General features: G+C 42.0%; 2 protein-coding genes across 3 annotated transcripts in view; one reads left to right on the forward strand and one right to left on the reverse strand.

Annotated features, from left to right (window-relative positions):
• The first annotated feature begins 758 nt into the window (after positions 1 to 758).
• On the forward strand, positions 759 to 9,938 carry LOC127349888 (profilin-2). 2 transcript variants are annotated; one of them, XM_051375957.1, is made up of 3 exons: positions 759 to 1,133; positions 4,738 to 4,930; positions 7,490 to 7,960. In XM_051375957.1, the coding sequence occupies exons 1-3, from the start codon at positions 1,005 to 1,007 to the stop codon at positions 7,585 to 7,587; spliced, it is 420 nt and encodes a 139-aa protein (XP_051231917.1). In that variant the 5' UTR covers positions 759 to 1,004; the 3' UTR covers positions 7,588 to 7,960. The 2 variants fall into 2 exon arrangements, with proteins under 2 accessions (XP_051231917.1, XP_051231916.1); XM_051375956.1 differs by having other exon boundaries at positions 771 to 1,133; positions 7,920 to 9,938.
• The window catches only part of rnf13 (ring finger protein 13), a 44,067-nt gene continuing 30,723 nt past the window's right edge, over positions 9,094 to 22,437 (reverse strand). The window contains exons 6-10 of the mRNA XM_051375947.1: positions 21,237 to 21,327; positions 20,324 to 20,429; positions 19,776 to 19,869; positions 12,977 to 13,057; positions 9,094 to 12,470 (exon numbers count right to left, since the gene is read on the reverse strand). Of these exons, the coding sequence (XP_051231907.1) occupies positions 12,100 to 12,470; positions 12,977 to 13,057; positions 19,776 to 19,869; positions 20,324 to 20,429; positions 21,237 to 21,327 (743 nt within the window). The 3' untranslated portion in view covers positions 9,094 to 12,099. The remainder of the gene's footprint in view (positions 12,471 to 12,976; positions 13,058 to 19,775; positions 19,870 to 20,323; positions 20,430 to 21,236; positions 21,328 to 22,437) is intronic.

Below are 22,437 nucleotides of genomic sequence, written 5' to 3' on the forward strand. Positions count from 1 at the left end.
GGCCCACACATTGCACTTTAAAGAATATAACACACTGGTTTAGTTTCTATCCTGCCAAAGTGTAAGCTTAGTTGCAGCAGGATATCTCAGATCATCCATCTATTGGAGGTCCAAATTTGCTCATTAGCATAGTGAAGGCGTGTGATTGCCTAGAGGCTCTTTAAGGGTGTTTCCCTGCCTTTCAGTGCATGACAAGTGACTCTAAAGAATACTGATCTATCGGAAAATCCACAATAAATAATCTGAATTTTGGTAAGACTGGTTATTATGTACATGTGTCCATTTACCCAGTTGATTAAAGTAGGGTAGCAATCCCACAAATCTTAAACAAAGAACTGAATAAAACTGCATTATGACATGAACATAATATAAAACACCAGTGATGTAATGCTTAACATAAGAGGAACTGGCTAATGTGACATCAGTCATCATCATAATGTAAAAACTAAACTGTCTGTTAAAAAACTATTTTACATACCTTAAAATGATATATTTCACCAGTTTAATCAGATCTACAGCAGCCTAGAACAATAACTAACTTCTGCTTAGCACATTAGCTCAGTAAAATGTGTATTTAACTGGCTGATTAAGCCTAAAAAAAAAACTAAAAAAAAACACAAGGACGGCAAGTTGAAACAATTTCTGATGTAGTGGAGAAAAATAGGCTGCCTTGCCTCCTGCCACAATGTATTCATCCGCTGCGCAGTATATTATGCAATGAGGCAGCAGGGCGAACAACTACCCAGGCGGAGTGATTTACTGAGGACTACACCCAAGCGCCTGTCCGATTGCAGCGGCTTCTCTTCGTTGCCTAGACCAGAAGAAAGCCGGGACGTAACGGAGCCGGGGGGGTTCTGCTTGCTGGAGGCCCGTTAAACCACTGATTTAAAAAAACAAAAAACCCAACCACACAGCTTCTTCGCAGTTTCTTCGTCGCTCAAGAGACGTTTGTGACCTACCTTGACCCTACGTCTTTTTTCCACCTTAGAACTAATTTCTCAAACATGTCCTGGCAAAGCTACGTGGACAACCTGATGGCTGATGGCAGCTGCCAGGACGCGGCCATTGTTGGGTACACGGACGCCAAATACGTCTGGGCATCGTATGCCGGCGGTACCTTTGCCAACATAACGGTTCGTATTGTGTGTGTGTGTGTGTGTGTCGCTTTGTGGGGTTAACACGGGAGGAAATGTACATTTTTTTTTAAATTTTTTTTGCATGCATGGTGTGTTTTGTCTGCATAGCCAGGCCTTGTTGAACGAGGATACAGCAGCAGTGTGTGTGCTACACATGGTATCCGGTGGTCTCACACACACACACACACACACACACACCGTTGCCTTTTCATCCTACAATCAGCCTCTTTTTGTGCTTTTATTTTTTAAATCTATTTACAGTAAATCTTTATGTGTGACCTCAACGTGCATGTTGTTTTTTTTATTTTTTATTCTTTTAGAAATAACCGCTAGAGATAGCTCAAACCAGATCAACGGTACCGCGAGCTAAAAAAAAAAAAAAAAGTGCTAGCCTAGCAACAAGCTAACTAGCATCAACTAGCCGTGTTCGCTTGTGATACCGGTGAGATAAGATGAGCCCAGACAAAGCATAGCCACATTTCAGCTTTATATTCCAAACCTTTTTATCATGGGATATTGTCGTGTGTGGCTCTTATTTTTATTTTTATTTTTTAAACAAAGGGTTATTAATTTATTTGACACAGCAGCAGCAGCAGCGGTTAGCTCAAATCAGGCCGGTCATCCCCGTTGGAAAATCATTACTAAGCTTACGCTAATAGCGCAGCTCGCACGCGTTCCTGACGTTCTGGCGAGCCGTTGGTCATTCTCGTTTTTTTCCTACTCTGCTTCTGTGAATCGCTCTGCCGCTACCGCCCCTTTATATTCCAAGATGGCGGACACACTCCCTGTTTCTTATTCATTTTTTGTTCACGGCGGCTAATCGAGACGTTTGGGTCACACTTGTAACATCGCCCACCCCACCCCCCCCACACAAACACATTGTGTGCATCGATTTGTTTTAGTACGTTATTGTTCTTACGAGTTCACTAAAAGTAGAAGTCAATTTAATCGCGGCCCTTTTTTTTTTTTTTTTTTTTTACGTAAAAATCTGACTTAGCTAAACACTCGTCTCCGGCGCTTCCTTGAGCCTCCATTTTGTCTGTTAAATAAATTATTAGTAAGTAATTTAAATACTTCCGTGAAAGCACAACGACTCTCACTGTGAATGTAACACACCTTTTTTTATTTTAATCCACTTTAACGAGCCTGCGTTAGCTATGAAATGATAGCCCAATGCTACAGACGAGTGAACTATGAACGAGTGTGTGTGTGTGTTAGTTGGGAGTGTCCAGTCGGGGCAGGGTAACGTTATCCCTCTTTGAAGACGCAAATTGTATAAATTGACTATATCGTATTTTGTCGTCTGTGTTTTGGAGGAGGTGGTGGTGGTGGTGGGGAAAAGGCCATGTGAAGCCAGAGCTAATTGCCTGTTTACCGGCGTTAGCCCAGCCTGTTTTCTCCTCCAGACGCGGTGATTAAATTTATTAAACAGCTGAAGGAATGCGGAAAGCTGAGCCAGTCTATATGTGTGTGTGTGTGTGTGTGTGTGTGTGTGTGCGGGGGGGGAGCGGTGCAAGTTTCATGCGGGAATAGCAGAGAAAAAAAATTGGATTCCCCCCTGGGGAAAGATGGTGAATGTAATTAATTAGCCAGACCGGGCCCCGACATGCAGCTAGCCGCCATGCTAACGTTATCTGAGCCAGTAGAAGTCCTTTTGAGTTTCCTCGTCCTTTTTTTTTTTTTTTTTCCTGAAGGGTTTCATGTGTGCCATGACTGTGCAGTTCTGGAGTTGAGGGGCGACGCCTTTTGTTCTACAGATTGGTTCAAAGACCCGGTTTAATAAACATGTCTTTCATTACAGACAGTGCGGTTAAATGTGTATTTTTTTGTACATGTAAGCAGCAGTGGACACACAAAGTGGATTTTTTTTTTTTTTTAGAGAGACCTTTTGTGCAACCCGAGTTTTCAGCATAATGTTTTTGTCAGCTGTAATGGGCCTCTGAGATTTCAGGACCTGCCAGTGGTAGTATAATGGAGTCAGCTGTGTCTTTTAGACAGACATGCACTTTTTTACAGCCTACTGTCCTGACCAACTTTGTAGAGAGTAAAAATATACATTTTAAAAAATCTGTAATTTTATTAAGGTTTTCAACAAATCACTTTTTTTTATTAGATGTATTCTGTTTAATTCCATATACACATTTAAGTAAAGCCATACATGCAGTCTTAATCTGTGTTTAATGCTATATTAAGACTGAAGTTTGGATCATTTTTGGTTAATGAAAAGAACAATTTATCCAACTAAAGAGTATTAAACAGTATTGTAAGATACTGAATGAAAACCTCCATAATCATGAACAGTGCAACCCTGTTTCTTAATTTAAATTAATCATACCTGTACTTAACCATCTAGGCCCGTTACAGAAGCAGTCCCTTGCTGTGTTTTTACATTCAGATATCCTGTGTTAACTAAAATGTAGTTATACCCCTTTCTAGGATATATTTGATGTGATTATGTAAATTAGGCTCAAAGGTCTTTTTCAGATTCAGGTATTGTACATTTTTAATTGAGGATTAGGTTTTAGTTAAGTTTTTTTCAGTTAGATCATAGTTGGTGCAGATTCAATACCCAAGCCCCCACAATGTTCTACTATAAATGTATATAGAGCATTTTAAACTTCACATTCAGCTGCTGCACTAACATAGTGTCGTAAACGGGGGCATTAGTAGGACATGTGTAAATCACAGATTACCAAAATTACATGCAATAAATGAGTGAAAGGTTGAAAGGCCTGAAAATAATATTCCTGTCACCAGAGGCAGTCTGAAGCATCACTTTACTCTCTATCCTGCTAGGATGTATGAATTCAGTGAAATCCTCAGTCCTAAGATTATCTCCAGTCTTTTCAAGTAAGAATAACTAGTAACATATTTCCAAATACTTTGTATACTTGTACCCTAAAGCCATCCACAGTTGGCCAAAATAAGCACTGTGAGGATGGAATATATGGTTCAGCATATACCCTGAAATACACAAACATCTTAATGGTTTATATAACCTCCATAATATCCCTGGAAAAGCCACACTTGAGGGCTGCAGGTGAGTTGTCTTGTACTGTGTAGGAGTGTGGTGCTGTGGTGTTGTCTACTGTGAGAAAGAAACTGGCTCTGTGTACCTGTTTGTACAAGTGTCAAGTATTTCACACCATTTTGTTAATAGTTAACTAAAATTAAAAGGGAAAATGATTTTATGCTGCTAGTGATCATCAGTGTTCAAAACCCACAACCGTAAATCAGTTCTCGGCAGCATTAAATGTTTGGACCAAATATTTCATTATTTGAAATGTAGTTTATAAAAATATTCAAAAAATGACTACTTTAAGACCACTGAGGTATTGCTTGTAGACGAAAAGAGAATTTGGGAGCTAAGAGGAGAGGCAAAGGAATTAAACTGTTGTGTGGCTGTCTTAGAAATCTCACAGCGCCCACATTACAGAGCAATACATGAGAATTATGTTCAACAAGAGCAATGAAAAACACCCACAAATCATCACTATGGTAAAACAGAAAAGACTCAAGTCTCTGCCTGAATTAATGGACATGACAAGATTGACAGAAGTGTACCCGTACCTGACTGATTGATTTTGTGTTCCCCCTTTAGCCTGAAGAAATCGATGTGTTAATAGGAAAGGACCGGGAGGGATTCTTCACCAGTGGGATGACCTTAGGCAATAAAAAGTGCTCCGTAATCAGAGACAGCCTCCAAATTGACAGCGACTGGACAATGGACATCCGGACAAAGAGTCAAGGAGGAGAGCCAACATACAACATTACTGTAGGCAGAGCCAGCAAAGGTGAGCCCCATGTTCAGTGTTACTCGTATACAGTTTAGTAGTGCCACAGTGACACAGTAGCCTGCTTCGAAATAGTGCCATTAGTTTAGCCGCATTTAAAACTTCTGTGTTGTCCGTGCATGTGGGATAGATCTTGAATGCACCTTTCCTCAATATATGACATAAAACAGGTGTTACAAGTCTGTAAATCGCAGGATATTACCATTGAATGTCATTTGATTTTATGATGGGGGAATAAGTGCATCTCTGCTAAATGTAAATCTGTTTTAGAGCTGAAGGGAAAGATGATATTAAGGGTCAGAGTAGAGGAGAAATTCCCTCGAAATATTCCAGGCCAATAGGTTTGTCAATTATACTTGTATTGCAGTTTAACTTGGATGATTTACATTAACTTTACGAAGCCAAGACGTCGTACAGATTAACAAATCATGAGCCTAAAAAAACATGTTTTTTCCCCTCTTACATATTTATTTCATGTTGTCTAAAGATTTTATGTCTCCTTGCTCCTGACATATTTAGATTCAGTTCTGTTAGTTCAGATTTAACTTGTCCATTTTACTTAATTTTTACTTAACTTTAATATATTTAAGCATCTATGATAAAACAATATAACTGCATTATATCCTTTGTGGAAATGGTATTGCATAATTAAAGTAGTAAAATCCATATTGGGATACTGTTAGGATCCGTAAACTTTAAACAGTAATGAGTTAGTCAGTCAAACTGAAGGTGTATCAGTTGGTTGTAACTTCCCGTAGCTGGCGCTTGCGTTAGCCAGAACAACAATAAAGCTGGCACCTGATTGGTGCTCTGCATAGAGAGGACACAACTTGCCCATGGATGTCTATCTGAAGGCTGATTCATTTAAAAATGCTTAAAGCAAATGTGTAAACTATTAACATAATTAATGGGTATTCCATGTTTCATATGATAATTCTGATTTGATGCATAAATCACATGAATTAAAAACCATAGATATCTACAGATGTTTTTTTTTTACTATGACTACCTTTTTTAAATACACTTAGCTGTCAAAGCGGTAACGTGCAACGTTTTGGAGGTGGCATCTTTTACATTAACAATAATGAATTCTCTTTGTGTGCAACAAAATTTGCCAATATAGGAAATTGAAGTTAAGTTGCCTGAGTTTTGCCAGTTTTCATGTTGCCTGTATGGGCCCCAATGCCCCATCCTCCCCACTTTTCCCAGACACTACTAAAACCTGAAGGTGAGACTGTAACTCGTTCCTACTCTCCACACACTGGGCTCACTCTTTGAGCCAGGATCCGTTTTTCTACAAACTTCTCAAACTGCATGCGTCTTCCTCCTTCTGGTTAACACACCCCCTACCCTCAAAAGTATGAATCTGTTCCCCTGCTCACATGCTTCCACTGTGTTCCTGGTACAATAATGTATTCAGGTATTTCAGGGCTCTTACATGTATTGAGGAGAGGTACCACAAGCATGCTCCTGTATCTGCATGTGTGCTGCATTAGTCATGGTTGTTAGTATTCAGTAGAAGCTTCACTTTCCTAGTCTTTGCTGCTGGTATGCTGTATATTGATTACAGATTAAATGAAGACAAGTCTCTTAAAGTGGCGTAAACTCAGATAGTAGTACAGACAGCGTGATGAAACTACTCAGTAGATTACCATTGTGTTTGTTTTGGGCTGCTGAGTGAAACAAATATACCATCTTGCATATTTTACCAGTAGTTGGCTGGTGGTGATTTGTTCCCTGGTTGCTTGTCGAACTAAAATAAAGAAGCTGATTTGGCAGCCATTTAGAAACTTAAAGGTTCCAGGATGCAAACTTAAGCTGGGGCTTATTGACGAGATGTGTCAGACCAAATCCATCAATATGCGTCGTTGCGATTTCTGCTTTCAGAGGCTATTTTCACACATTTTGTAGATTAAGGTGAAATTGATCAAACTTGGAGGTAAAATTTTCTTTTCAGACGAGTAAAGACATTTAATCAGCAGCTCTAGTGTAAGTTATACCAAGTTGGATTCAGGCGTGTTTCAAAAGAACTGGGGTGCAATATTGCTCATTGTTTGGCAAGAATTAGGCTTGGATCTTGTCAAATTGTGTCTTGGTTTGGATTGAGTCCAATACTTATCCTACCTGTGAGGCCATAACATGCTGATATTGGCTCCTGTTATCTATATCAAACGTCGCTTTCACTCAAAGTGGGAGTTGTTTAGATATTAAGTGGAGTAAACGTATATCAGCTACAGCCGGGTTACTTAGTCATCAGAGTACAGACTGACCGACAGCTTTGCATGCATCCTTTACATTTATTCTCCTGCTGTACTCACTCTGTCTCCCTAATTGTAATGTGTGACATCTTGTTTCACCACCAGCAGCACTGATAAGAAAATGAATGTTTTTAGGCTCGGTACAGCCTTCAGACCAAAGCGCCGCTATGCTTTTTGTGCCATTGTCTTCCTCTGTAGCTGTCTCGTCTGCCTGCTGCTTTTGGCTCTGTGCTCTTCTCTTTTCACTTGTGTGATCTCCGCACCTTCTCTAAATGTCCCTTCTCTGTCTCTTTTCTTTCAGTCTTGGTCTTGGTAATGGGCAAAGAAGGGGTCCATGGAGGCGGATTGAATAAGAAGGCATACTCGATGGCAAAATACTTGAGGGATTCAGGGTTTTAGTTTAGTTTTGTCGTAGCTTATGTGCCGTAGTTGAGGGAGAGAGAGAAAACAAACGAAAAGGAAAACAAAAAACACAAAACTTTTAAAAACAACAGACCAAAAAAACAAAACAAATAAATTACTGTCAAATCCATGTTTCCCGCCCGAACGGTCCTATTAAACAAAATCCCAGGAGCATTTCTAACAAGCGCAGGGTTCAGGCTCTGTCTTCAACAATGTAGCCCCACATTTAGCAAGGTGGCAATAAGAGAGGGGGAAAAAGTACTTTATTTTCCAGCCCTGCTATCACCATGTCATTTATTTTGTTGTTTTTTTTCCTTTGTGTACTCCAGCATTGGTTTTTGTCATGGGGAAGGAAGGTGTCCATGGAGGGCAGCTCAACAAGAAAGCATTTCAGATGGCTGAGTACCTGAGGAAGTCCGGATACTAAAGCAGCCTGTACCCAGCCACCTAGCAGCTCACCCTTCCACCCTGTTGCATTCACACTACTTCCAGTCCTAGTTGGTAGTTACTTTTGTTTTTTTTCTTTTTCTGCCTTCTCTCCTCTCTCTCTCCCCCCCTCCCCCATTTATTATCCCATATTTTGTTGTCATATCCCCCCCTAACCCGTCCTCTTCCCTCAACACACTTGCGCTGTGTACTCTTACCCCCTTAAGCACTATAAGTTGATCCATAGCAAAGATGAGCATGTTGCTAACAGGATGTCATGACAAATCTGTACTTAACAAAGACCAGCAAATAAATTTCTGGCCGAACACCGGGACAATGAAGGCTATAGCGTCAATTTGAAGTAGATATTTCTTTCTTTTTTCTCTGTCGTAGTGCCCATTACTTAAATCCCCCCATCAAAAAACCCAATCATTTACACTCCCTCCCTGAGCAGCCGATGCCTTTGGAGCACTTGAGCGGTAACCAAGCTCGTCATGTCTTCCTCTTCCATTTCCCCCATCATGTCCTGGAGGACAGACTGTGTGCATATCTCGGTCCACTGTCGTTTCCCCTCTCGCTCCCACCACTACCCCCCTCCAGACTCTCCTCTGCCAAAATTTTCAGTTCCTCCCCTTTCCCCCATTTCTCCATCCTGTTTGCTCAAAGCAGGCGACACTACAAACCTCACAGGACATCTTCATCAAACAGTACACACCACCCAACCAAGTCCCCTCAACTCCCCTTTTTTTCAGATTCACTGCTCTGTCCTAACTACATTTTATAAAAAAAGGGTGGTAGTGTGTGGGGGGGGGATGCTTGGATCAGCTCAGTTAACGATCATGAGCCGGATTTCGGAGTGTTGGTGTCATCCAGATGCTGGTAGCCTCTCCTCCCATCATCACAACCTCCCAGACTACACGAAAACCCATGGACATTCCACAGTAACAATGGCTCAGGCACTTAATACTGTTTTTGTTTGCCAGCTCCTGTAATATATTTTTTTTATTTTGTTTTTTGAAAGGCTGCCATTTTTGGACAGTAGAAATCCCAGCATATAACCATCTGGAGTGTGTCCAGTTTTTTTTTTTTTTTTTTTTTTCTTTTATTTTTCCTTTTTATAGGACCAAGTGTAGTCTAAGCTCGGGTGTTTATACAATTGCTCTAAATCATGTGACGGATGACTGCTAACTTTTTTCTGATGAAGGAAACACTAACCAGACAGTAACACTTACTTTGGTTGAAAAAAAAATGATGCTACAGGGGAGGTAAGGGTGGGAGTATCTGAAGAAATTCTCCCTTTTTTTTTTTTTTCTTGTTTAGAAAAAAAAACGACTGCATTTGTACAAACCCATGCTGTGTTGACAACTACAAAACTGTGGAATAAATTGCCTTTTACTCTAGTCAGCTGAGCTCTGGGGTATCACACGGTCTGTCCACGCTCAGTACTGCTAAATGTAACGTCCAACTGAAAAATAAAAAAAAAAAATCTTTCAAAAGTAGAAATGACACTCAATGGGAGATGGGATTGGTTGGAACGAAGACGCTTATGGTTGTCTTGTCGAAACGTAACTACAGAACCTGTGTATCCTGTGCCATAATATAGAGATCTGTTGCTGTTGTAAGATGGATTTTACCCACTGTCCACTAAGGAGTCATTTCATTGGCACTTTTTTTTTTTCTTTAAGCTTCAGCTCCACTGTTTAGGCCTTGTGGGATATGTGTACTCATATAAAAAAAAACCTGTTTCAAGTCCTGTTGCTGATTTATGTTCATTTCCTTTTCCTCACCACTTTTTTTTCTTACATCTGGGATACAGTCTCTTTAATGCATCTGATTTCATATGCATAAAACCAAGAAATGCCATAAATTGATTTATCACCTTGTTTACAGACAGATCAAATAAATTTATTCCAACCAGATAACTGTTTTCTGTCCTTTTTCCCTCCTATCCTCAATGTTGTTTTTAAAGGAGTAGTTCAACATTTTGGGAAATACAGATGATAACAGTATCACTTGTGCCTGTCTGTTAAACAGGAAGTGGCAGCCAGCAGCTGGTTAACTTAGCACCAAGACAGAAAACGGGGAAATGGCTAGTCTGTCCGAACAGCGTTAGGCCTCATATCAAATTAAAGCCAAAAATTCCAGAAATGTAAGCTGTATCTGGGCAGCTGATTACCAAAGGGTTGGCAGAGTATAACCCATCGAGTAATCCTGCTTCATGAGTCATTCCCAAAGTCCGGTTTCTTTAGTTTCATTGTTGTAGCTGATTTGTGTCGTTGACATTGACTATTTCATATCTGCACAGTCGTTCACCTGTGTGTGCCTCAGAGTTCGATAGAAAGCTGAGTTTCAAAGTTCATTGTTCACTTTGGTCCATTTAGTTGGAGCTTTGAGGTGTCTGATATCAGCAGGTGGAGATTTGAAACTCAACTTTCAAGCCAGCATCTACATTTCCATGACAACTAGGCAAACTATCATGGTTAAGATCACATGAAATAGATCAACCTTGGGATGTTTTGTAAACAGGTATTTTCTATTAAATTGGAGGCACATTTAAGGGCAACACTTTTTTTTTTTTTTTAGAATATTATACAAACAGGAAATCAAGTGAGTGGGACTGATGCAACGAAGGTTCCTAACCAGGGAGGTTAATGGTTGTTGCTTAAAACCCTCAGGCCATCCCGCAAAACCCTCATCTTGCGTATAGAGATTAAACTGGGAAATGAGTGATATTTGAGAAGAGTGTAGAGGTCCTTTAACTTCCACTTGTTAATGAGCCATGCTGGCCTTTAACAGGCTGATTTGTATCAGATAATCAGGTCATTACCCTGAACAATTCCACTGTAGTCGACATGTCTTCTCGTTAAAACCCCAGATGAACACAGCAAAAGTCTCAGAAGTACACATAACAGCAAAAAAAAAAAACTAGGTAGGATGTAAATAGTTGGATGGATGTCTGATTGCATCGTGTCATGAATTATGTAAATGATTAACCAGTTTCCTTGTCAAGTGTCATTTTCATTTTATTGAAGTGAATTCAGATTGAGTACATACATGACATACATGAGCAGGGAAAAACACTAACGAGACAAAATATATAAACTGAAAAAGGCAACAGGTTTCAAGAACAAAACAATCTTAAACTTAAGCGTATTTACTATAAACCGTATTAAAATGATATAAGGTCAGTTAAATGTGTATTACAAGGCCTATCAACAAATAACTGCTTGTGTTAAATGGAGTGATAGGTTTGGAGCAGCCAAAAGAAGTTTTACCACAGGCAGCGTGGACATCTCCACACTTTCAACGCAATGTGACGTCACATGGAGGAGCGCATTCTTTTCTCCGAATACTCCTCTCTAAACTGGTTCGACTTCAGTTTCTCTTAGTGTGCGTCCTTGTAACAGACTGTGGCACGAATCACAGACAGGAGCGCCTAGGCTCCTTCATACGTCATGAATTGGCAAAAAACCATATTGTTGTGGCTTGAAATGTTTCTATACTTGCTGAATGTTAGTTTTAATTTTACAAAAAAAATAAAATAAAAAAAGGATGCTGCATAGCGGCTCATGGTGTGTCAGTGTAACCGGAACATGTATGCACAATAATGACATTTCCCCATCGTCTGAAAGATGTAGGACGGGAGATAATCAAAGGTAAAGATGTAACTTATTGTGATCTATATGTTTTATATACACAGTACTTTTAACTTAACTCTGTGTCAAGTGTGATCTTGTGTGCTCGGGGCCTCTGGACTTTACAACCCATCTCTACCATCTCTTTATGACTGAACAGAGTACAGTATAACAGTCTACTGTACCTAAGTGTCACCAGCCCCTCAGATATGCCCACTGACTTCCTGTCACACACTTGAAAATCAGCACTTTATCCACAATCATGTTAAAAACTTAAAGATTTGTATTTTAACTTGTAGGAAGGATACATTACAATGTCTTGTAAGCAGTGACAGAAGAATTGATGAATCTTGTTTTTTTGTGACCCCCAACGAAAGTCTCTGCAGCTGTGAGGTTGGGGAAGGCGGGGGGGGGGTTTGCGCAACCAATCAGGCCAGCCACCTGTCAGTCAAGCTCGGGGCAGATCGTGCTCGTGGCCTTCAGAGCAGGGCTGCTGCATCTGCACCACCACAGTCTCCACGGTGACCTCTTCCTCGCTGTCGCTGCTATCCAGCTCGTCATCCTCGTACTCGGAGGACTCCTGGTCTTGCTCCGAGCGCGACGCTCCCGACATGGTGCCGAAGGAGTGGGCGCTGGTGGAGGCCAGAGAGCGCAGCAGCGGGGTGCTCTCGGACACCTCCTCGTTCTCGTCGGGGCCGCTCTCCCCCTCCTCTGAATCGGAGTCGGAGTCGCTCTGCGAGGGGACCACTTTCTGCTTGCACACCGGACACGTCTTCTTGGTTTTGGTCAGCCAGGGGTCCACGCACTTACTGTGGTAGGCTGAGGACGACAAAGATGCAGTCAGCGGAAAAGGTTATTTAACAGCAACTTAACAACCCGCTTTAAAAAACATGAGCCCTGAAAATGTTCTTATCGTCAACAAATGCCAAGAAAAGATCAAAACCAGCGATTAGCTAATCCTACAACAAGCACCGACTGTACAGTGCCATAGAGCTCCACTGTTGTCCAGAATTATTAAAAACACATTAATTAACAATGGGTGGCACGTTCCTTTATTACAATGAATACGGGCACTGTCGTTTATTCTGAGTGGATCCCAGCCATGCCAACCTGCTGCCATTAACACCTACTGAAGCACCAAATCTGCGGCTGAAAACATTCCCCAACAAACTCCAGTTTAAGTAAACTTCAGTGACCAGTATTGGTGACCTGAAGATTTATGCCTTCAGTACAAACATATGAGCTTGTTGATGCTATGCTATGCTCAGTGCTAGCTCTCTGAGAGGTAAATGGGTGACGTACGGTGCAGAAGTGTTCAGACTCACCGTGAGAACATGGCAGGACTCGGAGTTTGTCACCTTCTTCATATTCGTCCAAGCAGATGGCGCATACGTCGTAGTTGTCCCCTGGGTCAAAAACACAAGACATATTCATCTTCTCAACTGATTGCATTTGTAAGAAAGTGCTTTACTGAACTTTGATAACGCTTATTTCTTATTGGCCAGTGGAAGTGCATTATTGTCAGATACTGAACTAATATTAGCTGTTAGGATTCATCAGTTCTGAGTAATAAAGTACCGTTTATTCAAACATTGATCAATATAACGCTACCCAAGATTTCCAGTTAGTATACATTTTGATTTGCATCAAGTGGCCATCATGTAAGCGCAATAATCCACTATTATGACACATACAATTATGAACAATAATGCATGAAATAAGGGATAATAATAGATTATTTTTCAGTTTAGATTATATCACATTGTACTGTGTAGGTAGAAGTAAGAAGACAACTAACAGGTTTGGGGTGTGAGTACTGTATGTGTCCAGGTTACTATGAGTGCTCCAGCTGCCTCACAAGTCTAATTTCCTTAAATTCACTTTCCCAAATATTTCCCAGCACCCACCCATCTAATCCTCAGCGTGCAGGGAGAATCACCGCTAAACCGCCAGCGCTGCATTTCCTGACGTTACGGGAGGTGCAAAGTCCCTCTCCGTGCACTAAAAGCTCAGGAATTTATCAACGCACTCCCTTTCAAATTCCACAGCGTTCTTCTCCTTTTCCTTCCCTTCCTCTTCCTCGCCCGGGCTGGAAGGAGGGAGGGAGCCGGGCTGTGGGCCGGTGTGTTTATGTAAGCTCTAAATGAGCATGTTTTCCCCGACTGGGCTTTCTGTGTCCGTGCCAGGGCTGCATGTGACCGTATAAGGATGGGGAGTCACATCGACCATGCCCCCCCACCCCACCCCCTCCTCCTCCTCCTCCTCTTCCTTTTCTCTCTGAGCGTCAGCAACTTCAACTCAAGGCGATGTTTTCAACTCTGCTCCCTCTTCACACTGTTTTTTCCTCTACCAACATCTCCTTCACCATCGTCCCAACACTTGTCTTTCTTTCTTTTTGACATTATTCCAGAGTGGCCTCCATCTTTTTTTCCTCTCTCCTCTCTCACTCTCCCAGGCCAGTTCTGGACAGTCGGGGTGAAGGAGAGGGAACGTTTGTGCAGGCATGGATCCAGTATACACTCAGGAAATGCTGAACTGTGGCACTAACGGAGCTATTCTGAGTGAAGCAGAAGAGAGAAGGTTCAGCTGCTTTCTGAACTCAAATTATGCTCTGTGTAGATAAAGTGAGCGCGGCTGTGTATCGTTTGAAAAGTGTCAAAACAGATGCCATTACAACACCTTGAAAGGTCCAGTGTGTAACATTTAAGAGGATCTATTGGCAGAAATGGAATATAATGTTCATAGGTGTTTAATCACCTGAAATTAAAATTTTGCATTAAACTATGGTGGCCACGAAACGTGTGAAAAAAGGCCTCATCTAGAGGTTTTTGCTTTGTCCGTTCTGGCCCACAGAAACATGGTGGACTCGATATAAGAGGACCCGCTCCCTCTGTAGAAGTAAACAACTCATTATAAAAGGTATTGAAAACACAACAATTCATATTTTCAGGTGATTATACACTAATGAAAACATACCTATGAACATTATATTCCATTTCTGACAGTTTTACACACTGTGCCCAGAGTTAATTAATAACTTTGATGATAACAATGTTATCATAACTGATAAACAGGCTGTGATCATGACCAAGGATCACAGGCTATCACTTATGATAAGCCTGAATTATCTTTTAACTTCTTCTTACCTTACTTTGCTACTTTACATTTTATACATTAAAAAAAAGAACATGTTAGTCACAATTAGTCAGTCGTCAATGCTCTGCGTCAACGTCACCGAGATAAAACATGTAAAAAAAAAAGTTATGTGACGTAATTCAAAAGATGTGGACACTGTGAAGCCAGAAAAAGGACTCAAACAATCCCAGGACTGTCCAGTGAGAAACATGCAGCGCATTGCTCTGCAGCGGAACATAATTCACCGTCCGGTCCCGTCATCCCTCGTCACGGAACCAATTACACCTCTCCTGCTGATCAAAGAGCCTGCTGTGGACATTAACCCGCTCCTCATTTCTAGAAACGATCGGCTTAATGTCATTACTGCGACCTGCACATGTGAGCTGAGACTCACTTCCATCAGTCTCACAGGTATGTTACATGTGCCAATAGACAGCGTGTGTAGAAGAAACCTTTTCTTACAAGGACCATCAGGTGGCTGATTGCAATAATAAATAAATATTGACAGATTTTCATGAGAGAATAAAGCAAATATAACATATATATTGAATACACGCCCAGCAGCAGCAAGAACTATATGAAAACACACTCAATAAAACCATTTCTGACTGTTTGCAGAGGTGACAGATACAGCAGATGTATAATGAAGATCATTACTCTTCTCCTGTCAAGTCTTATTCATTTGTGTGCTTCTTTTGTGTTTCGAGTTGAGTCAGCTTTGAAACTGGGTGGTAAAACATATTTTTTCAAGGCCAATTGAAAACGTCTAGTTCGTGTTTTGGCAATGTGTACACTTTTCAGATGCTGGGAATCCCTTACATTTACGTTTTGGGGCCAGTAGCACATCTTAAAAAGGACTTGCGAGCCAGTGCAGCTTTTTCTCCCCTCTATTTTTCATTAATCAGCCTGCCAGCATTCCTGGCTCTCAGAGGAACCACGCTGTCCTACTGAACTTCAGATGAGCAGTGAATGTGCGTAGCAGAGACAGAGCCAGCGAGCAGGCGCATGAAAGAGAGGGTGACAGAAAAACTGAGTAAAAAAAAAAATGCTTCTGCACAGTTCAAAGCTGGCACTGAGGCCAGTGAACTAAGAGACAGAGAGAGCTCCTCTGTACTGACATCAACATGCCTCACACACCGATGGCTGAGACACTGCAGCTGCTCTGTTCAGTGTGTGTGTGTGTGTGTGTGTGTGCGCTCAGCTCCCCGCCTATGGTTTGGAAGAGGAAAGCCGAGGGGAGGGGTGGAGTGACTAATCATACACAGGGAGGGATCAGACTAGAGGTCAGGGGTCAGAGGGAGAATCCAGCCTCTCTCAGTGTTAACGAAGGGTCCAAAACAATCTCCCTTGTTTCCTCAGCCAGTTTCTACTTCACTGTGCGTGTTTGTGTTCATAGTTTGTGGCTTCAGCGTCTGCTAGAGGCAGGTTGCTGGCGAAACTCGCCACCCAGAGGGCCAAAACTCGCTGTCAAGCGTCAGGCGTACAGCCTAAGTGGGGATGACGCAAGTCTCTGCAATAAAACCGGAGCGTAAGTCAAGTTAATGGCAGAGCGGTGCTGCACGCTGACAGCCGTGGCAGCTGGTATTACATAATCCTGTACATTGACACAGATCTTATGTTGCATGCTGCTGTTCAGACTTGTATTGTGCGTCAATTACATGGGTACCATGGCTTTCATTAAGGCATTGTGCACCATCCATCCATCCATCCATCCATACAGACTCCCTTTGTGTTAGTTATTGACTTCAGCCTGTGCACACCCATCTCCATACGCAGAAGTCTGACACCATCCAGTGCCTATTATCACCACCTCTCCCAAATCTATACAAGAACCTTTAGGTGGCTAATTGCAATGATAATACAAAATATCTCCAGCAAACATTAAAAGGTATAAATAAATACGCGCTCAATAACAGCTGCAATAATAAATACATAAAAAGGATGTGAGAAAACCCTCACTAATGTCATGTCTAACAAAGGGTTTGCAGAGCTGATAGATAGATTCTGCTAGTCTAAGCGGCTCTGCCAGAGAAGGTAGGTGGTGGGCAGATACACTCATCAGCAGAAAGGCATCCTGCCAGCACAGCAGCAGCCGAGGCTGTGGGCCTGATCAGCTGGTTAACATCTTCCCGAAATGACTTCACTTACCAAGAAAAGACATCCCACCATGTTGCATTCATTACCTCTCCTGGACTCTGATTCACACTAATGCAGTACAGATGCATTACAACCACTGAGTGTATAACCATAATTATTGTCATATATCATAATCAAGAACCATAGTTCTTACGAGAAACATACACATAGCGTCCCACTTATTTAGTTTATGATACTATGAACTTGTAATAACTGGATTGGGGTTCACGGACTGCCGCCATCTTGGTTGTTACTGCGGCTAACAAACTCAAATTTGGACAAAGACGGCAGAGCCTGGGTGGAGCTGATGTCGGACAGTATGACACAGTGGAATTAAAGAAGTGGAATAAGCTATAATGTCACTGAGGAAATGTACTGACTTTGTATTTCAAGAGCGAAGTAGGGAGTTTTCTCAGTACAGTTGTTGGTGCCAGCATCTAGTGGCCACTGTAGGAACTGCAGCTTCATACATTTGCATTAATGACTGAATCCTGAACATCTCTCTAACGTAACATCTGCTGCATTTCCAAAAAGACTTGAAAGAAACAAAGAAAGAAAAAAAACGCAAATGCTACATTACATCCTCTGTGATCATTGCAAAGTTACAGATTGCAGCTTTAAAAGCAACAGTAACACAGCATCAGTGTTCCCGTTCACTATGGCTGCATCTGTTCAAAGCCCCCAGAGTCCAAGCTCAGCATTATCTGTTGCAGCGGAGGCCAAAGGCGCCATTAGGCATCCTTCCCACTCTGTTCTTCTCTCTCTCTCTCTCTCTCTCTCTCTCTCTCTCTCTCTCTCTCTCTCTCCCCCCTCTCCCCTCCCTCTCTCTAGTTCAGGCACGCTGCCCAAAAACCTCAGGATGGGAATTGGACCAGCAGCGACTCTTGAGTGTCACAGAGACTTGTATGGCACTGAGCTGTCCCAAAAAACTGCTACAGCTGAAAATTCCAACTGTGTGTCAACATCGAGCTCATGGAAAAGACAAAAAAGAAGAGGATGCTGTAAACAATAACCGCTGGTGGTCTGATGAGCTACTGTAACAGCAGCTTTGTGATTCCAGCTCATCAGTGATTGTGTATATACAGATGTACAGTGAGCTTCTGGTATTGTTTTGTGTCCACAAGGCCCAAACACTCCTATAATATTGTTGTAGTCAGACACAGAGATATCATCTTTATTTCCCACATATTCTTCTTCCTTCCAAAGTCAGGCGCCTACTTTACCCACAATACAACTCGACAACTGACAGCTGGGTCAAGATTTGGCGCATTATGCTGGTAGTGGCTAACATAGTCTCGAGCCGCAAGCAGGAATGAGGAGCAGGCTACACAACGCAGGAGTACTCCCCAAGTCTTGTAAACACACTGTGATGTGTAAAATCACTTACCTTTTTAAATGTCTGTAGCTTATATTCTGGTACAAACACACACAAGATAGCAGAAACTAGTAATCACCATCTCTTCTGCATGCCTAACACCTCCTGGCAATTGACTCCATGGTTATTTTGTAAAAACTTTATTGGTTTCAACCACATCGGGCCTCTTTCCAGTTGTTGATTTCATTTCTATGACACTACATTCACCTGGTGTAAACACCGGCTAACTATGAACCTCATTAGACAACAGAAGCACTGTCTACTGCTCTCAGACCCTCCTGTTACAGCCCTGCCATGCTCAAAACCAGGGCACTCTGTCCCTTGCCAAGCTAGCATTGCTCCAAAGTGCAGGGCTTAAAAGGTGATTAGGTAGAGATTTGGTGTCCCCTTCCTGTGTCGCAGAAAAAGCTGACGGGAGCGCAGACGCCGCCCCACAGGCCGTTTCCTGGACATCTGAACTCCCTGTAGCAGCCAAGGTCGACTGTAGCAGTGCCTGGTGGAAACCCTGAGTCAGAGTGGGCACCGCCACCGAGCGAACACAAACCACAGAGCCTGACGTGACAAAAACAGCTATCTGAGCAACACACGCCGCTTTTAGCTGGTGTGTTGCACGTGCATCTGTTACTGCCAGGCGGGGAGGAGCAGCCCGACTTGTAACCCCCTTAAATTAGCAGCTTTGCAAGGGGGCTACTTATTATGCACCACCCGAGGTCTACAAAGCTTGCCGGTGTTCCCTCGCACAGCTGATTGAAGTTAGGGGCTTTCCAGCGCGCACAACACAGCTGCCGGAGGAAACGCAGCCGGCACAAAAAAACTTTAAATACACAGACAAAACTTACTTGACCATAGCACAAAGAGGATTTGCATTGCAAAACAATGCTATAGCCTGTCTGACCCTTGTACTGAGACACAGGGGGGTTGGAAGCCTGAGGTAGAACTCGAAAACTTGCGCTTACAAACAAGCAGCACATACTGTCCATCTGCTCAACACGTTTGAGATAAAGAACCAAAATACACGTAACTTTCAACCCCGTAAGGCCTCTGGCAATGACTGAGGCCGCATTCCAAACCATCAGTCATGTGTCCAGTCTCAACAGAGAGGAGCTCTAATCTGCCACGGAGGGCTTTGTGGAAAAATCAAGTCCATATTAATCCGATTACCCCAAGGTGCAGAGCTCCCGGCAGGAATGATGTGTCGTATGTGTTGATGACATCTCTCTTCTGGGCCAAATCATGTGAGAAAAAGCAGCGTGGTAGAGGAGGAAATAGCATCTCTACAGATTGTGAGGTCAGAGGTTAGAGTCTGGATAAAGCTGAAAGAGATGTTTTTTCATCTGTTGCTTCAGGGAGGCTTATCAATCCTGGTGAAGCGGAGTATACAAGTCCAGCAATTTACTATTTTTTGTTATTCAACATAGAGTGTGCACAGAGCGTGGCACATGTAATGTAATTTAAGATGTTTAAGTTTGCCTCCATACCTTTTTTATACTTGTGGATGGGAAGTTTCCTCAGCTGATCCTTGCGCAGGCGGCTCCTCCGAGCCCGGTGTCGATCCTGGACAAACTTGGTGATCTACGAAGAGCGGAGAAAAAAAAGAAACATGTCAACATCCTTTAAAATCACACATCTTTTTTTCGTCCAGGTGCTGAGGCCAAAAAACTGTAACTGTGATTTCTGTCACCCAAGCAAAACACTGTTACATTAGGAAAAGTGCGATGTTTCGAGCTCAAATTGGATGCCAGACTTCAGCTAATACAACTTCCAGTGGCAGGCTGATGTCTGGTACCTGACAAAGAGCCAATCTGGACTCAAAATGTTGTTTTCATCAAGTAATTAAGTAGAAAATTTAAAGGGAGTGGTTAACAGTGTTAACAGAGTCCCCAGGAGGGAAAAAATCCAGGCATTTTCTACTTTACTTTACAATCATCAAATTTAAGCAAATCTAAATTACAATCGGCCTTTAAATACACCCTGTAGTTCCTTAAGAAACCCTTGTATTTTGAGTTATAACAAAAATCTAACCTACCATGAAAACAACAATGAGGATGAGGCAGATTCCCACGATGATGAGGAAGGGGATCAGGTAGTATTCTAGCGGCAGGCTGAAGTCTGGCATGAGGACCACATGTCCCCTAGAAAAACAAGCATTGTCAGGTGTTGTCAGGTAGTACAAAAACACTGAATGCGACCTAAACAGGGGCTGTATTATGGCAGCATTTTGTTACAGCTCATCATTTTGACTGTAAATGGTGTTGAGATTCCTTTTAGTGTTATAAGAAACATGATGGCATTTCAAACTGTTAATTAATATGGGGTACGGAGCTCTGCTTCTTTTTACAGAACTGCCTCTACAGCAGACAAATCTCTGTGGCAGTCAAATTTGTAACAACCAATTTGGTCCACACTGATAAAACCCTGCCAATACCATGTTTGGTGTTCATTCCTCTGCAAAAGACTTGGGAATAACCCTCACGTATTTGGATGGTATCTGACAAGCACCACACACACACACACACACACACACACACACACACACACACACACACACACACACACACACACAGACACACACACACACACACACACAGACCAGCTGATTTAAAAGTGGAGAAATGGTACTTTAACGCTGTGATTCTCTGGGCTCCTCTGACAGGCCGAAACATTTCATTACCACCTCGGCTGCACTGACAACACATCACAAGACAAATCCTCTGCCTCGATAGATTACAACACACGCTGCAGGCATGTTTTTTATTCTGCAACAATATTATATTAAATTTATATTGAAGAGCTGGAAAGCCAATAAGGGCTGGACAGTCTTAAACAGCCAGCTCTTTGCTCCATTACACTGGAAGAACTGTGATAAGCTCAGTGTGTAAAAACCTACTTCTTCTATTTATACAGATAGGCAGAAAAAGGAGATTTGGGTTTAGACTTACCCCTTGTCATACGTGTAGTCTTCTTTCAGAGAGTTGGCAGTTTCCTCGCTCACAAACACAGAGGGAATATCTATCTGCTTCATAACATCCACTAAAAATAGAAACAAAAAAAAAAACTACTGTATTAATATATCATGTGACTGTATATCAATGCCCGACTCGATTGAACGACCTTGAAACACAATGTCCTGCTATCAGAGAAAAAATAAAAACTAAAATAAAAAAAATAACTCAGCTCAAGGACCACTTCCTTCCTTTTTCTGGAGGTTTTTAACCACATGTAACAGTCTTCTTCAACTGATGAAGTGTGTTCAGTTCACTTTCTTTAGTTTTTTACTTAGTTGAAAAACTTAAGAGCAAGAGATGCGGTTGAATCGGAGCTTCTGTTAGTCGTTTTTTCTATGTTATTAAAAACAGTATCTTTGGGTTTTGGATAGACCCCAACCAATATGGGATATTCTGAGGACGATACCGATTTAAGAGGAGAAAAATTCAAAGATTCCCGATATGGCGGCTGCTATATTGAGTCTGTATAATGTCCATGTGCTTCCAAACTAATGATGCCACTTGTGACCTACTTTGTATCAACAGATTTTAGCCTGTTAAAACTTTAAGGCGGGATTATGCTCGTACAAAGGGTTGTTTGATGTCAATCAATTCAGTCTCTCCACAGAGGTATTTATTATGTTTCCCCAATTTGTTACATATGAAAAATGACAAGTAGTTGTGTGAATTATGAAAAAAGAGAGCTTCAGAAAGACCGACCAACCACTGTGTGAAGTGGTGGTGCTTGTTGGTTTGTCTGTTGCAGAAATTGTTGAATGCAGTGCTGCTAAAGGGAGAAATCTCTTGACCACCGGTGTTACCAAGCGTGTAAAACATCATCCTACTCCTCCTAAAAACACTAACCAGGGCAAGAAGCCTTCTGGATAATTAATGACTGTGCTGCACCCCCTCAAGTGAGTATAGTAGGTGAGACCGAAGTGAAAGAAAACTCCAGACACTATCATATCACAGAAGTGGACTAGAGCAGGGACAATGTGGATTCACAGGTGGGTAGGTGCTGCAGGGCATCGCATAATTCCTCAAGTACATCTAGAGGCCTGAAATGGACTTCTGACTATAAAACTGCAGCTTTTCCTCAGGCTCGGGGATTAAGAGAAAAACAAAAGCACATCATCTGTCAACAGAGACACATAAC

This window comes from Dicentrarchus labrax, unplaced genomic scaffold (genome assembly GCF_905237075.1).
Source record: "Dicentrarchus labrax unplaced genomic scaffold, dlabrax2021, whole genome shotgun sequence".
Classification (NCBI taxonomy): Eukaryota; Metazoa; Chordata; class Actinopteri; family Moronidae; genus Dicentrarchus; species Dicentrarchus labrax.

Coding starts and splice junctions, on each gene's coding strand:
- LOC127349888 (XM_051375957.1), top strand. CDS start 1,005: ATGTCCTGGCAAAGCTACGTGGACAACCTGATGGCTGATGGCAGCTGC. Junction 1,134..4,737: donor GTACCTTTGCCAACATAACG/GTTCGTATTGTG, acceptor TTCCCCCTTTAG/CCTGAAGAAATCGATGTGTT. Junction 4,931..7,489: donor TGTAGGCAGAGCCAGCAAAG/GTGAGCCCCATG, acceptor CTTTTCTTTCAG/TCTTGGTCTTGGTAATGGGC.